At 60.6% G+C, this 14,676-nt stretch overlaps 1 protein-coding gene across 9 annotated transcripts in view; it reads left to right on the forward strand.

Annotated features, from left to right (window-relative positions):
* Positions 1 to 14,676, forward strand: part of ATP2B3 (ATPase plasma membrane Ca2+ transporting 3) — a 65,128-nt gene that overhangs the window by 22,737 nt on the left and 27,715 nt on the right. For 7 of the 9 annotated variants that reach the window (XM_055267214.1, XM_055267207.2, XM_055267213.2 and 4 more), the window contains exons 3-12: positions 820 to 1,017; positions 1,132 to 1,389; positions 1,787 to 1,912; positions 2,500 to 2,625; positions 5,530 to 5,571; positions 7,184 to 7,348; positions 7,978 to 8,192; positions 8,820 to 9,062; positions 9,369 to 9,610; positions 12,326 to 12,560. In XM_055267214.1, the coding sequence (XP_055123189.1) occupies positions 820 to 1,017; positions 1,132 to 1,389; positions 1,787 to 1,912; positions 2,500 to 2,625; positions 5,530 to 5,571; positions 7,184 to 7,348; positions 7,978 to 8,192; positions 8,820 to 9,062; positions 9,369 to 9,610; positions 12,326 to 12,560 (1,850 nt within the window). The remainder of the gene's footprint in view (positions 1 to 819; positions 1,018 to 1,131; positions 1,390 to 1,786; positions 1,913 to 2,499; positions 2,626 to 5,529; positions 5,572 to 7,183; positions 7,349 to 7,977; positions 8,193 to 8,819; positions 9,063 to 9,368; positions 9,611 to 12,325; positions 12,561 to 14,676) is intronic. The other 2 variants (XM_055267210.2, XM_055267216.2) reach the window with 1 other exon arrangement.

Here is a 14,676-nt window from a genome sequence, read left to right on the forward strand (position 1 = left end):
CCCCACTGCTTCTTCCCTGAGAAACTTCTGGAAAGTAAGCCTCCGCTCCCTGTCGCCAGCAGCCACAGGCACCCTGCAGACTCCTGATCCCTTGGCATTGGCCGTGCCCATGCCCCCATCCCTCGGGCCCTGCCCACCGGCTTTGCAGGCTGTCCTGTCCCCACAGGTTGGGGAGGGGGGTGTTGGTGACAAGCCTGCTCAGGGAATTCATAGGCTGGGAGCTAGAGAGGTGTTTCCTGACAGGCAAAGAGCCCTGGCCTAGTCTTTGGCATCTGGTGCCATCCCAGCCTCCCCTGATTGGTGGCCTTCCCCATGTCTCCACTAAAGTCCCCTGGATACTCGCTCTCCTCCCCAGGGGACCATTGGCCGTTCTCTTCTGTCCTGTCTCCTAGCAACCCTTGTTTACCTGGTCATACCCTGCTGGGTCCCCTCTGCGCCCCCTTGTTGGGTCCTGTCCCCTGCCTTCCAGTGCCCCCTCAGCGGTAGTGTGGAGGTGGCCAGGACAGCACAGGGACCTGGGACCCGCTGGAGTCCGGGAGCCTCCTGGCCTGTTTTGTCATCTGTGTGTCAGGAGGGGGATGGCTAGGGACTCCCCGTGACAGCAGCCAGAGAGCCGCATGCTCACTCCCATGTGCACGCCCCCAGCAGTCTGCAGAAAGGCTCCTGTGTAGAGGGAGAGCCAGGTGCTGGCCAGACGGCCCCAGAGGGCTGCTGCCACCCCAGGAGCAGTCAGGCAGGGCCACATAGGAGGCCTGGGACACGCAAGGCCAACCCGCCCCATCCCATCCTCTCCTTCTGTGCTTCCCGGGCACCATGCAGGCCTGGCGGACAACACCAATGACCTGGAGAAGCGCAGGCAGATCTACGGGCAGAACTTCATCCCCCCAAAGCAACCCAAGACCTTCCTGCAGCTGGTGTGGGAGGCCCTGCAGGACGTGACCCTCATCATCCTGGAGGTGGCTGCCATCGTCTCTCTGGGCCTCTCGTTCTATGCACCGCCGGGAGAGGAGAGTGAAGGTAAGGCCCGCTGGGGGCCTGGGCTGGACGGAGGAAGAAGAATGGGGCTTGAGATGAGGGACGGTCACAGGATGGTGACGTCTCCTCCACTGCTTGCTTCTGTCCTCCGCACAGCCTGTGGGAATGTGTCGGGAGGCGCAGAAGATGAGGGCGAGGCCGAGGCTGGCTGGATCGAGGGGGCTGCCATCCTGCTGTCTGTCATCTGTGTGGTGCTGGTCACGGCCTTCAATGACTGGAGCAAGGAGAAGCAGTTCCGAGGCCTGCAGAGCCGAATTGAGCAGGAGCAGAAGTTCACGGTCATCCGGAACGGGCAGCTCCTCCAGGTCCCCGTGGCTGCGCTGGTGGTGGGGGACATTGCCCAGGTCAAGTACGGTGAGTGCCCTGGTCTTCACCCACCCTGTCAAGGAAGCTCGGCTCCTGCTTCTGGGGAGGGTGAGCCAGAGGAGACCCCCAGCACAGGGTCTCCCCGGTGGCCTGGGTGTCGTCACCTGCAGGAGGCCAGAGGTGGTGGAGGTGGGGGAGGCGGGGGAACACGGGGCCGGGCAGAGTGGGAGAGTTTCAGACACAGCAGGCCCCTGAAGAATCAACTGTCCCCACAGCCTCCACGGCGGGCTTTCCCCCTACAAAGGATGCAAATGTCCTCGTTCCCCAGAAGGAGGAGGGCTCCCAAGTCCCTTTCCCAGGCGGCCCATGGCACCTGACGGGACCTCCCCTGGGGCAGCCGGGAGGAGGCGGTGGGGAGAAAGGCCTCTGCTTCCCGGTGCTCTAGGCGACCTGCTGCCAGCCGACGGCGTGCTCATCCAGGCCAATGACCTCAAGATCGACGAGAGCTCCCTGACAGGCGAGTCTGACCACGTGCGCAAGTCAGCCGACAAAGATCCCATGCTGCTCTCAGGTGAGGGCCACCCTCCCGGCCGGCCTGGCACCAAGGGGCGTCGGCAGCCATGTGGCCCAGCATCCTGTCCAGGCTGCCTGCTCCTCCACCTCCACCAGGGCCTTCCAGCATAACCTTCAGGTTGGGAATCTGAAGACTCCGCCCATCACAAGGCCTGATGGTGGCAGCTCCAGCCACAGGGCGAGGAAGCTGGCCCTCCAGGCCCAGGAGAGTGCTTTGTGTCCTGAATGGGAAGCCCCAAGCGGAGAGGCTCGCGGGAGCCAGCACAGCACTGTGCTTCTCCCAAATCCAGACCCTCGACAATATCCAGTGGGGGTAGTGTTCCCTTTCCAGAAGGTTTCAACGTAGTCCGGTGTTTATCCCAGTTGGAAACGTAGTGTGAAATGGGACAGGAAGGCTGGAGGCCCTAGGTGGGCCCTGTGGGCCTCGGGGTCTCCTCCAAGCCAGGGAGGAGGCTTCAGCCTAGTTTCAAGGTGGACACCGCGTCCCTGCTTCCGGGAGACCCTGGGAGACAAGTTGTGGGTGCTGAATATGTCTCCCACTGGGTGGTGCAAATTCCTGTCTCAGTCCCTGTGTTGCTGTTCCAGGCACTCACGTCATGGAAGGCTCTGGAAGAATGGTGGTGACCGCCGTTGGCGTGAATTCCCAGACAGGCATCATCTTCACGCTGCTTGGAGCTGGCGGAGAGGAGGAAGAGAAGAAAGATAAGAAAGGTAGCGCAGCAGTGCCGCCTGTCCCTGGTGCTGGCGGGGGCTCCTTCCACGCAGCCCATTCTTTCTTTGCGGCCCGGTGCCACTGGGGGCTCCGGGAGAGCCAGCCCATGTGGGTGGTAGGCCGGGCCCTCTCTTTTGATTCTCCTTGGAGACTCCTCTTCTGAGGATTTCCCCCCTGAGAGCCGGCAGGCCAAGGGCCCCTCCAGTGCCGTTGACGGGGAGCTTCCCTGAGACCACCATCCCCAAAGGCTTCGGGATCCCATACCTACCTGGGCAGGAATGGGGTCAGAGGGACAGGGGCCCGTGCCCAGTAAGGTGCCGAGGATCCCAGGCCAGCGTGAGAGGCAGCCAGGGAGGTGGGGGTCAGAGGTCAGAGGAGGCTGGGACAGGTGAGGGCCGGGCAGCCCACCTGTGGGTGGTGGCCCTGCCCGGGGGCTTAGAAAGCTAGGCAAGCCTGAGCCAGGAGGGCCCATTCCTCGCCCTGTGGCTGGAGCTGCCACCATCAGGCCCTGCAGTGGGCGGAGTCCTCAGACCTTCTAACCAGAGGACTATTCAGGGAGGCCCTGACGGACAAGATGAAATGGCTGCCACAGCCCCTTCTGGCCTCTCCTGCAGCCAAAACATGGTAGGGAGCCACACCCGCATGGGAAAGCTCTGCTTCCTGCCAGCGACCTCCAGCCAGGGCCCTGGGGCCAGTGCACGGGGCGTGGGGGCGTGGGGGCGTGGGGGCGTGGGGCAGGCAGTCAGGGCCCGGGGAAAAGGTTAGCCCTGAGCCCAGAGCTCCCTGGAGGCAGCAAGGGAGTAGCTGGATGACCCTCTGTGGCCTAGAAGCTTCCACGAGCCCTGCCTTCTGGCAGCCTGGGCCTGTGTCTCCCTGCACCGGCTCTTCTTTGTGGCACCAAGTCCTGTAGGGCTCAGTGCAGTGTCTCACCCCGGTGAGTGCCCTGGGGGTGCACAGGCAGATGGGCGGCCCTGGGCCTCGTCTGGGCTGGGCCGGAGTCCCTAGGCCTCTGTCCTGGGAAGCCCAGCTGCCCCTGCCTGGGCTGCCTCCTCATGCCTTGCACACAATGGCCCTCTCCCACTGTGGGTCCACGGGAACCCACGCTCCTCTGGAGTCTCCAGCCACCCTTCTCAGGCTGCTCACCTTCTCTGTACCTTAAATGAGTGTGTCCTTCCTAACTGTTCCAGGCCTCTCCTTTTTTTTTTTTTTTTTTTGAAATTGACAAGACCATTCAGCCCCTCCCAGGCCCCAACCTGGCCCTCCTCTCCAGCACCCTCAGGCTGTGCTACTTAGGAGTCAGAGCTAGAGGGCTTCCTGGAGGAAGGGAACCCTGAGGGGGCCCTGGAGGGAGAGCAGCAGCTGGCCAGCTGGGGAGAGGGTACCAGCAAGACCAGGGGGCTCCCTGCTGGCCCTCCCCGTCTCTCCCGCCCCATCCCCATTGGTGCAGCCTGCCCGGTACACGCTTAGGATACTTGCCTTCTACCTGCACCCAACCCCCTATTTCTTGTCTCTTGACCTTGACTCCTATGCACCTTTCTCCAAGTGTGCTTCTCCTCCTCACCTTCCCCCCATTCCTGCCTCTTCTGGAGGGGCCCAGCCCTCCTCTTCCAGCAATGCTCTTCCCAGACCTCCAGAGGCCTCCCAGGGCCTGTGTGCAGGCTGGGTCCGGAGTCCGTGCTTCCTTCGGGCCCCCACAGCCCCAAGGCTCTGCCATCTCCCCTGCTGTGCTGTGCGGTCATCCCACGGCCATCTTGTGTCCATGGGGGTCTCCCCTCCCTGCAAGAAGGCCCTCTGTGCCCACAGGAACCCTGGGCGGAGAGGGCCTGATCAATGCTCCACCCCTGGCTGAGTAGTGGGGGGGGAGCCCTCCCTGCTCCCTGGGGACCCCAGATCCCAACCCCAACTGCCTGGGAGTGCAGATGTGGCCCCCAGGAAGCTCCTCTAACTGCAGCTCTCAGAAGGGGTGACTGTGCCCACCACCTGAGCCCCTGGATAGGGCCACTTGGGGTCCAGCCTGGCCTTGCAGGGCTGCTGGGTGCCGGTGCTCAGGCTGGCGCTCCCGTGCAGTAGCCCTGGGTTGACCAATGACCTAAAAGCACCCCGCAGAGTCCTAGAGTCTCATTCCTTTGTCCCTTTAAAACACACACTGGGGCCAGGCACAGTGGCTCATGCCTGTAATCCCAACACTTTGAGAGGTCAAGGCGGGTGAATCACTTGAGGTCAGGAGTTCGAGACCAGCCTGGCCAACATGGCGAAACCCCGTCTCTATTAAAAGTACAAAAATTAACTGGGCGTGGTGGTGTGCGCCTGTAGTCCCAGCTACTTGGGAGGCTGAGGCAGGAGGATCGCTTAAACCTGGGAGGTGGAGGTTGCAGTGCTCAAACACACACACACGGAGCTAACTGCTGGACATGACTGCAGGGGAAGCCGGTCCCTAGGCAAGGGCAGCTGGGTGCTGTCTGCCTGGCTTCCAGGGGTTAGGGGCCATCTAAGTGAACCCCTTGAGCTGGTTTGCAGGGAGCAGACATCCCGACTTGGGGAGGTTCCAGCTTCCGGGAACCTCCCACTGCCAGCCGTGTGTGACCCAGGGCCCTTCCAAGGCTGGCTTTAGGGGTTCAGTGTAGGGCTGAGCTTAAGGCCCAAGGGGGAGCCCTGGGCAGAGGTCTGGCTCAGGAATGCCAGTGTTCATGGTGACCGTGTGCTGGGAGGTGGTGACGGGGTGAGCCTGGAAAGGACGGGGCATGAGGAAGGTGCTGCAGTGGGCAGTGCTTAGGGCCACCAGCAATCAGGCCCCTCCCCCCGACCCCCTCTGCCACGCGGCCCCCAGGCTGTGCTGTGCTGTGCATGTGTGCGCCACACGGTGTCCTCAAGCCTTCGTGTCTGTCATCCCTCTTCCATTGTAGGCAAGCAGCAGGATGGGGCCATGGAGAGTAGCCAGACCAAAGGTAACGGGCACCGCTGCTTGGGCACAACTAGCTTGGAACCCTGGGGGTGGGGCTGGTGGAGGGCACAGTGTGGGGGGAGGGTCACCTGCCTCAGTGGCAGGAGCAACACTTGGAGACCAGGTGAGTGGGCTGCACAGTCCCGTCCCAGTGCAGAGGGAGGAGCGAGCACACCCCTGGGGCTGCTCAGGGCATTCTGGCCACAGACACTGCTGGCGGCTCGGCCCAGCCACCTAGAGGAGACCTTAGCCCAGCATGGGGGTAAGGATCACCTGTGAGTGGGCGCCCCAAGTCCACTCTGGCCAGATGAGAAAACTGAGGCCCAGAAGGGCTGACTCACCTGAAGCTCTGGGTCCCTGTCAGTGTGTTTCCCAGGCCAGCTTCCTTTCAGCCAAGCCTGTGGCCAGCATGAGCCTGGCTGTGAGACGCAGGAAGCAGGAGAAGGGGTGGGAGGAGGGGGGAGGAGGCCGGCCGTGGCCCACGGAGGAGAGGAGATGTCGGCCAATGCAGCAGCCAGCTCTAGGTGCTGGAGTCCATGGGGGACAAGGCAGGTCCTGACCCTCAGGAAGGTCATAGGCAGAGATGACCCAGGCAACGCCCAGTGCAGAGCTGGGTTTGGGAGGGCACTGGGGGACAGCCCGATGGCTGGAGCCCTGGGTTGGGGAGGTGGCAGCAGATGGGGCACAAAGCTAGAGGGGCCCAGCTGGGTGGGGCAATTGTGTCCTGACGCCACTGGGAAGAGGAGCCGTGGCAAATGGCCTCGGGCTGGCAGGTGAGGAGGAGCAAGAGGAGGCAGAGGTGATGGCAGTAGTGCCAAGAGCCCCAGTGGATGGGGGACCAGGGTAGTGAGGGAGAAAGACGAGTCTGCTCTCCCCAGGTCGCTGCGTCGGTCCCGGGGCAGAAGAGGGAGGTGGAGTGGCCAGGATTACTCTGGGCCGTGGAGTGGGTGCAGCCAGAGCTTGGCAGGGAGGGAGATGAGGAAGTGACAGAAGCAGAGAAGTGGGGAGAGGAGGGAGCCGGAGTGGGAGACACACCACCACCGTGTCGAGGGCAGCAAGGATGAGGAGCACAGGACCCACCAGGGAAGAAGGGAGAGGAGCCGTCTGCTCCAGGGGAGAGGCAGGGAGGGTGCTGGAGCGACAGATGGAGCCTGAACAGGCGCAGGGCTGGCTGGTGGGAGGAGAGTGCATGGGGCTCCTGGGCCTCCCTAAGGGAGATGGGAGGTGGCTCGGACACCAGTAGGCAGATGAGTCAGCTCAGGGTTCTGGAACATTCCTTGGGCCACAGGCCTCTGCTCTCAGGTATTATTTGGGGCATTCCAGGACCAGTCACCCTGTCTGTGTGCCCAAATTCCTTGTGCTGTGTCTGTCCTCCCTTCTCCCGAGAGAACCATCTCTGTCCCACCTAGAACAGTGCTGGAGCCCACCCACCCACCCCAAGAGGGCCTGGGCTTAGGAGGCGAGAGAAGGGAAACTGATAGATTTGGAAATAGGAGAGCTCCACTGAATCCCGTCTCCTCTCTATGGTGTGGCATGTCTTTCCCCACGAAAGCCCCTTATAACCCCTTCTCCCCAGCCAGGCACTGACCTTGGCCATGGGGTTCCTCTGTGTGCAGCTAAGAAGCAGGATGGTGCAGTGGCCATGGAGATGCAGCCCCTGAAGAGCGCGGAGGGTGGGGAGATGGAGGAGCGGGAGAAGAAGAAAGCCAACGCACCCAAGAAGGAGAAGTCTGTCCTTCAGGGGAAGCTCACAAAGCTAGCCGTGCAGATCGGGAAAGCAGGTAGGGATACCAGGAGGTGGCGGGCCCAGGCCATTGACTGGGCGTGGAGGATGCCGGGCTCCTGGAGGTGAGCCCAGGCTGTGCAGAGCAAGTAGGAAGGAATGTGGCAGGTGATGTGTGGGCCAGGCAGCCAGGGGCACAGGCCAGGCCAGCAGCGGCCATCAGGGCCTGGCGCAGCCCTTCCCTAGTGAGCGTAAGTCCCAAACCCTCGACGAAGGCCCCGGGTCACACACTGAGCCACTGCCCATGAGGTGCCCCTACCCAAGGCTCCAGGCTCTGCCCCTGGCACACTCCAAAGGCAGCTGGGGGCATGCAGGGCTGGTACTACACCTTCTGGGGGCAGTGGGGGATAGTCCTCCCCAGCGGTGCTTCTCGTGCCATCAGACCACAAAGTCCACTCCCCAAACCCAGCAGCACTCCAGAAGAGGCCACACAGAGCCCCCTTGCAAACAGGCCCCAGCTCACCTGCTGAGCCAAACCCGGGCTGTTTATCGTGAAACGCAAGGCAAATCTACAAGGCCTCCACAAATGCCTCCGAGACCGTGTCCACACCTCTTCTTCCCTCTTCCTGTCCCCCTCCTTCCCTCACCCATGGCAATCCCTTTCCTCTCCTCCCCGCTCTGTGGCAGGGCTGGTGATGTCTGCCATCACCGTCATCATCCTGGTCCTCTACTTTGTGATCGAGACGTTTGTCGTGGAAGGCCGGACATGGCTGGCAGAGTGCACGCCGGTCTATGTGCAATACTTCGTGAAGTTCTTCATCATTGGTGTCACTGTGTTGGTCGTGGCTGTCCCAGAGGGCCTGCCTCTTGCTGTCACCATCTCCTTAGCTTACTCTGTCAAGGTAATCATAAAACTTACAGTTGATACTGTTTACAGACTCAGAAACCGGGGTAAGAAGTCACTGGGCGCCTTGGTGGCAGTATAAACTGGGGACGTTTGGGATGGCTCAAGGGAGGAGAGGAGGTGCCGAGCAGGGACCCAGGGGGCAGCTTTGCTGATCTGTCAGCTCAGGTCCCTGGGCATGAGATGAGCCAGAAAGCAGGCAGGCGGTGGGATACCCAGGGGGTCAGCATCTGCACAATGTGGGCAGTAGGATGGAGGGGCTGGGAGGCAGCGGGGAGGCGGAGAATCAGCAGAGGGCCTGGGACACTGGGAGGCAGTGGGAGGAGGTGGGGGGAGCCAGGCGTGGGGTGGTGGGGTGGAAGAGCTGCAGGGCTGGTGGGTAACTGAGAGGGGGCTCGGGCAGGGGAGGTCCCGGGTGCGCATCCCGCCCCCACCATTGGATGAGGTTGCTGATGCCTTACAGCCTTGCTATCGGCTCAGGGTTGACCAAGGTCCCCAGTGGGCTTAGTGCCACACGTGGAGCCAGCTGAGCGGAACAGAGTCACGCGATGTTTGTGTTGACATCTCTCACTCCTCCACCCCAACAAGCACCTGGGCCAAATGCCCACACCCTCGCCCTTTGCAGAAAATGATGAAAGACAACAACCTGGTGCGCCACCTGGATGCCTGCGAGACCATGGGCAACGCCACAGCCATCTGCTCCGACAAGACGGGCACGCTCACCACCAACCGTATGACCGTGGTCCAGTCCTACCTAGGGGACACCCACTACAAAGAGATTCCAGCCCCCAGCGCCCTGACCCCTAAGATCCTCGACCTCCTGGTCCATGCCATCTCCATCAACAGTGCCTATACCACCAAAATACTAGTGAGCTGGGGCAGGAGCGGGCGGGCAGGGCTGGGGGCAGGAGCAGGGGAGGGGCCTGGCCAGGGTGCCAGGTGAGCTGTTGCAAGGTGCTCATTAGGCCCCCCCTTGAGAACTTTTGCCCATCCCTGGCCTCACAGGTGGCTCTGGCTGGGAAACTGCCCGTAGCTAAGGCAGACCTTCCTCTGCTCCCCGCCGCCCACACCCTAACGATGTGGTGACCACGAGGGGGCAGAGCTGGGGCTCCAGGGGCAGCATGGAGGGTGGTCTCAGGCCCCCAGTGCCATGCTAGCCCTCCTCATCTTGCAGCCTCCTGAGAAGGAAGGCGCCCTCCCACGCCAGGTGGGCAATAAGACGGAGTGCGCCCTGCTGGGCTTCGTCTTGGACCTGAAGCGGGACTTCCAGCCCGTGCGCGAGCAGATCCCGGAAGACAAGCTTTACAAAGTGTACACCTTCAACTCGGTCCGCAAGTCCATGAGCACAGTCATCCGCATGCCCGACGGTGGCTTCCGCCTCTTCAGCAAGGGGGCCTCAGAGATCCTGTTGAAAAAGTGAGTGAGCAGCAGGGAGGCGCCGGGGTATGCACGGAGTTTCTGATTCTATTGTCGCGGTAAAAAAGGCCGAACATAAAATTCACCATTTCAACCACTTTACAGCGTACAGTTGAATGGCATTAAGCACATTCACAATATCATGCAACCATCACCACTACCCAGTTCCAAACCACCTCCATCAACCCGGAAAGAAACCCCAGGCCAGGAGCAGCCCTCCCCACGCCCCTCCCCAGCTCTGGCACCCACTCACCCTCATGTGCTTCCTCTCTGTATGGATTTGCCTGTCTGGACATTTCCTATCAAGGGAATGTGTGGCCTTCTGTGTGTGGCTTCTTTCCTTATTGTAAAGTTTTTCAGTTTCCTCCGGGTATTAGACCTTCCTTTCTTTTTTTGTTTTGTTTTGTTTTTTCGCTCAAGCCATCCTCCTACCTCAGTGTCCCGAGTAGCTGGGATTACATGGGCATGCCACCACACCCAGCTAACTTTTAAATTTTTTGTAGAGCTGGGGTCTCGTCATGTGGCCCAGGGTGGTCTTGAAGTCTTGGGCTCAAGCGATCCACCCACTCCGGCCTCCCTAAGTGCTAGGATTACAGGAATGAGCCACTGCGCCCAGCCCGAACTTCCGTTCTTTCTAAGGCTGAGTAATATCCATTGTATGCTAAAGCGCATCGTGTTGGTCCGTCCATCCATCCAAACGTGAGTCCTTTCCACCTTTTGGCTGTCGCGAGTCACGCTGCTGTGAATATTCACGTACAAGTTTTTGTTTGAACCCATGTTTTCAGTTCTTTTGTGTGGACATCTAGGAGAGGAATGGCTGGGTCGTGGTGTCCACCAAACTGTTTTCCACAGGGGCAGCACCGTTTCACATTCCCACCAGCGACATAGGAGGGTTCCACCTTCTCCCCATCTTCAACAACACTTATTTTCTGGTGTGACAATGCTGATGGGGGCCATCCTTGTGGGTGTGAGGCAATATCTCCTGGTGGTTTTGATCTGTGTTTCCTTGATGACTAAAGGCGCTGAGCCTCTTTTGCTGTGCTGAGTGGCCATCTGCCTGTCTTCCTTGGGGAAATGTCTGTCCTAGCCCCTTGCTCATTGCTGAGTTGGGTTGTTTGTCTTTTTCTTGTTGGGCTGTAACATTCTTTCTGTATTCTGGATCCTAGATCCTTATCAGCTATGCGATTTCTACACATTCTGTCGCATTCTGTGGCCTGTCTTCACTCTCTTGATCGTGCCCTTAGATGCAGAAATGTTTGAAATCGTGATGACGTCCAGTTGATCTATTTTCTTGTTGTTGCTTAGAGATGATGAAAATTTTCTGGAATCGGAGACTGGTGATGGTTGTCCCGCTCTGTGGCTATACTAAAAACCATTCAATCATCTACTTTAAATGGGTGGACTGTGTGGTGCGTGAATTATATCCCAATAAAGCTATTAGAACAAAGTGAGGGAGAGTGCACAGCGTCACCTCCAAATGCCCTGGCTTCCCCACTCCCACTCAGCCTTCCCGGACTCCACACCCTTGGCCTTGGCGTCTCCGTCCCCCACTCACCTGGCTCCTCATGACTGCCGTCCCAGGGCCCTCAGGGCAAGGTCCTCTGCAGAACGCCCAGGGCTCCCCAGAGGCCCAGGCCCACCCTCCTTCCTGTGTTCAGCGGACTGGACCACGAAGTGCACCCTGCCTGGCAGCCCCACCCACAGCGCTCACCGCCAGGGCCAGGACCACGTCCTCCCTGGAGCCATCCCTGTTGGTGTGGGGGCCTTAGCCCTGTTTCTGTGCTTCTTTTTTGGTGGGCACTGAGGGACACTGAGGCACTGCGGACAAAAGGCCCAGCCCAGCTTCACTCTGCTGGCTGTGCATACATGAGCAAGTTACTCCCCGCTACTGCCATGCCTCAGTTTCCCCGGTGGCATGGAGATCACAGAACACTTATCTCTGGGGAGGGGTGTGAGGATTCTGTGGGTGAATCCACATCCGTAGGAGGCCCTCCGTCCACACAGCTTCTGTTATGATCATTTCCTTCGTCACCAGCCTCCCGTGCAGTGGCAGCACCTGGCACTCGCAGCCCCACTGGCTTCTTCCACCACGCCCGCCTCTGTGGCCCTCGGCTCCTTTGCTCCCTCCTCTCCCCACCTGAATCCTCCCAAGTCCTGTCCCTTTTGAGAAGCTCCCGGAGTCATGAGCGCTCTACTGAGGCTGTGCCTGCCTGGACATGGTTATAGCGATTGTCCACACACTTCAGTTTTTGCCCATGTTCCACCCCCTTGCCCCATGGAGTCTGTGGTGGAGCTGCCACGAGCCACGTGCTCCTGCCTCCCTCCCGGTCTCTCAGCCTGCAGCAGTGCATGAGTGTCCTGGTGCCTTCAAGCAACAGAAATGGATTCTCCCCCAGTTCTGGAGGCCAGAAGTCCAAAAGCAGGGCATGGGCAGGGCCAAAGCGCCTCCAAAGCATCTCAGAGAGGATGCATCCTGCCTCCTCCAGCTTCTGGTGGCGGCCGCCGGTCCTCACATTCCTCGGCTTGCAGCTGCCCCTCTCTAATCTCTGCCTGTTGTCACACGCCCTTCTCCCTGTGTGTCTGTGTTCTTACACGGGGCTCTCCTCTCTGATAAGGACCCCAGTCCTTGGCTAAGCCCCCAATCCAGTGTGACCAGCACTGCTTCCTGTTGTTGTCTCCCCACCCCCACCTCATCTCTGCCCACCCCCTGCCTAGGTGCACCAACATCTTAAACAGCAATGGCCAACTCCGAGGCTTTCGGCCTCGGGACCGGGACGACATGGTGAGGAAGATCATCGAGCCGATGGCTTGCGATGGCCTCCGCACCATCTGCATCGCCTACCGGGACTTCTCTGCAGGCCAGGAGCCCGACTGGGACAACGAGAATGAGGTCGTGGGTGACCTCACCTGCATAGCTGTCGTGGGCATTGAGGACCCTGTGCGGCCCGAGGTAGCCACCACCTTCTCTGTGAGCTGCCCTGGTAACTGTGCCCTCTGCCCGAGCTTGTCCGGACTGGTAGGGGCGGCCTTCCTTCACACATAGCTGCTGCAGTCCCTCCGTAGTACACTTGAGCCCTGTCCTGGGTGCTCTCACCCTGACACCCGCACAAAGGCTCTGTCCTGCCTGCTGGAAGCCCCTTCCTGCTTGACCTATGGGCCCAGCTCAGGCTCCACCTTCTACCAGGTGAGAAGGTGGCAGTGGCAGAGAGACCGTCGACATTTGGGATCTGATCCACCCAGGACCGGTGGACTGGAGGTGGTGCTGAAGCCTGAGGGGACACAGGTTTGGGGGACAGGGTGGGCGTTTATTGGTTGAGGGTCTGGCTGGGGCTACTCTATGGTCAGGACATCCCGTGGGGAGCTCACGGCAAAGGTCCTGGCGGGAAAGGGAGCCCAGAAGCATATCTCCATATGGACGATGCCACCAGGGGAGTCCAGATGAGGGGGACCTCGAGGGCTGCGTGGCAGATGCCATGGCCTTGACACTGGGAAGTCACTTTGTTGTTGAAAGATCCCAGACCCTGGAGAGTGTGGAGGATGGCCGGCCCCGGAGGGAGAGTGCAAGGCATGGGATGCCCCTCTGTCTCCCCAGGGCCTCTGCATGGCACCCACCTGTGTCAGAAGCAGGGCCACTTTGATCCTGCCGACTACCCTGAGAACTTGTATTTATAGGAGCCACCCTGGGGGTGCAGGTGCAACCTGGGAGGAGAAGCTTCTGGGCTTTCCTTCGGGAGACAGGCATTCATGTATTGGATCACGTAGCAAAGACACTCAATTCAAAGACAGTGCATCTAAACGCCAGCCATGGGTCATGTCAACAGAGCAGCCCTGCGCCCCGAGGAGAACATGGTCACTTCTCCCAGAGAGGGAGCACCTTGAGCCTGCCCTGGGAGAAAATGGGTGGTAGCGGAGGACAGGGGACAGAAGTCCAGCGAGGGAAATGGGCCCCGCAAAGGCGGGCAGCAGCACGAGTCCCGGGTCCCGCTGAGCCTGGGAGAGCAGAAGGAGAGGGTGCTGGTGAGGTGAAGCAAGGCCACACTTGGGGACAGGCTTAGAGGCCTTTCCCTTCAGGAGCCATCGAGTCCCTCTGTTGGACCAGGGAGCAACTGAAGCACGGAGCAGAGGAAGGAATCTTGCCAGAGGGGCCTGGGGAATAGGGACAGCTCCTTTCCAGCTAGAGTGGCTGAGAGAGAGTCCAAGTGGTGGACCACAGTGACAGGGCCAGGCTGTGGAGGCTGGGCAGACCCCCACAAAGACTGGCCAGCCTGGTGGTGGCTGAGGAGGACACACAGGGGGCCCAGCGAAGTCCTGGGTGCCGGCAACAGGCAGTAGGACACAAGGGCCTCACTGAAACCTGCCAGGGTGCTTGGTGTTGCGGCAGGGCTGCAGCCAGAGGAGGGCCCGCGAGGCTGGGCTGTGGCTGCGGTGGTATTGATGCTGGAGCTGGACCGGCCGGGGGCACTGGCAACTTCTCCAGACACCTGGCTGGCTGCTGTGCTGTGGGGCCTTGGGGAGAAGGCAGGGAGCAGGGCTGAGCAGGCAAGGAAGGACAGCCTGGCCTAGCCCTTTGGGGCCATGGGGAAGGAACTGGGCTACAGGCTGTGGGCCTGAGGAGGCAGGAGGCCTGGGTTCGCAGCTGCTGGTTTTCAGGCTCGTCACGGCCACTTGGTGGCAGCAGAGGGGGGGCTTCCAGACTTTTCAGGGACAGGCATTCACTGGCTCAAAGGAGAATTGTCTTCCCGTGGCTCGTGATCTCGTTATCCAACACCCCAAGATCCTCAGAGAGTAGAAAGTGTCCCCGAGGCTGGCAGTGAGGCCACTTGGTGGTATATGCTGCAGGAACCATTGGATCACCCTGCCACGGCTTAGAGTGGGGCGCCCAGCTGTCTCCCTGGCAAAGATCACAGCCCCCGTGCCCATGGCCTCAGGGGGTGCCAGCATGCGGGGACTCCCAGGTCCTCCCCTGGCGTCTCCCGTCTGCCCTACCCCTGGCTCCCGCTCCTGCGTGTCTACTCCCCCCACCCCCCCGCAGGCTCCCTAGGCCTGGGGGCTCGGCCACACCTAGG

Source organism: Symphalangus syndactylus, chromosome X (assembly GCF_028878055.3).
Source record: "Symphalangus syndactylus isolate Jambi chromosome X, NHGRI_mSymSyn1-v2.1_pri, whole genome shotgun sequence".
Taxonomy (NCBI): Eukaryota; Metazoa; Chordata; class Mammalia; order Primates; family Hylobatidae; genus Symphalangus; species Symphalangus syndactylus.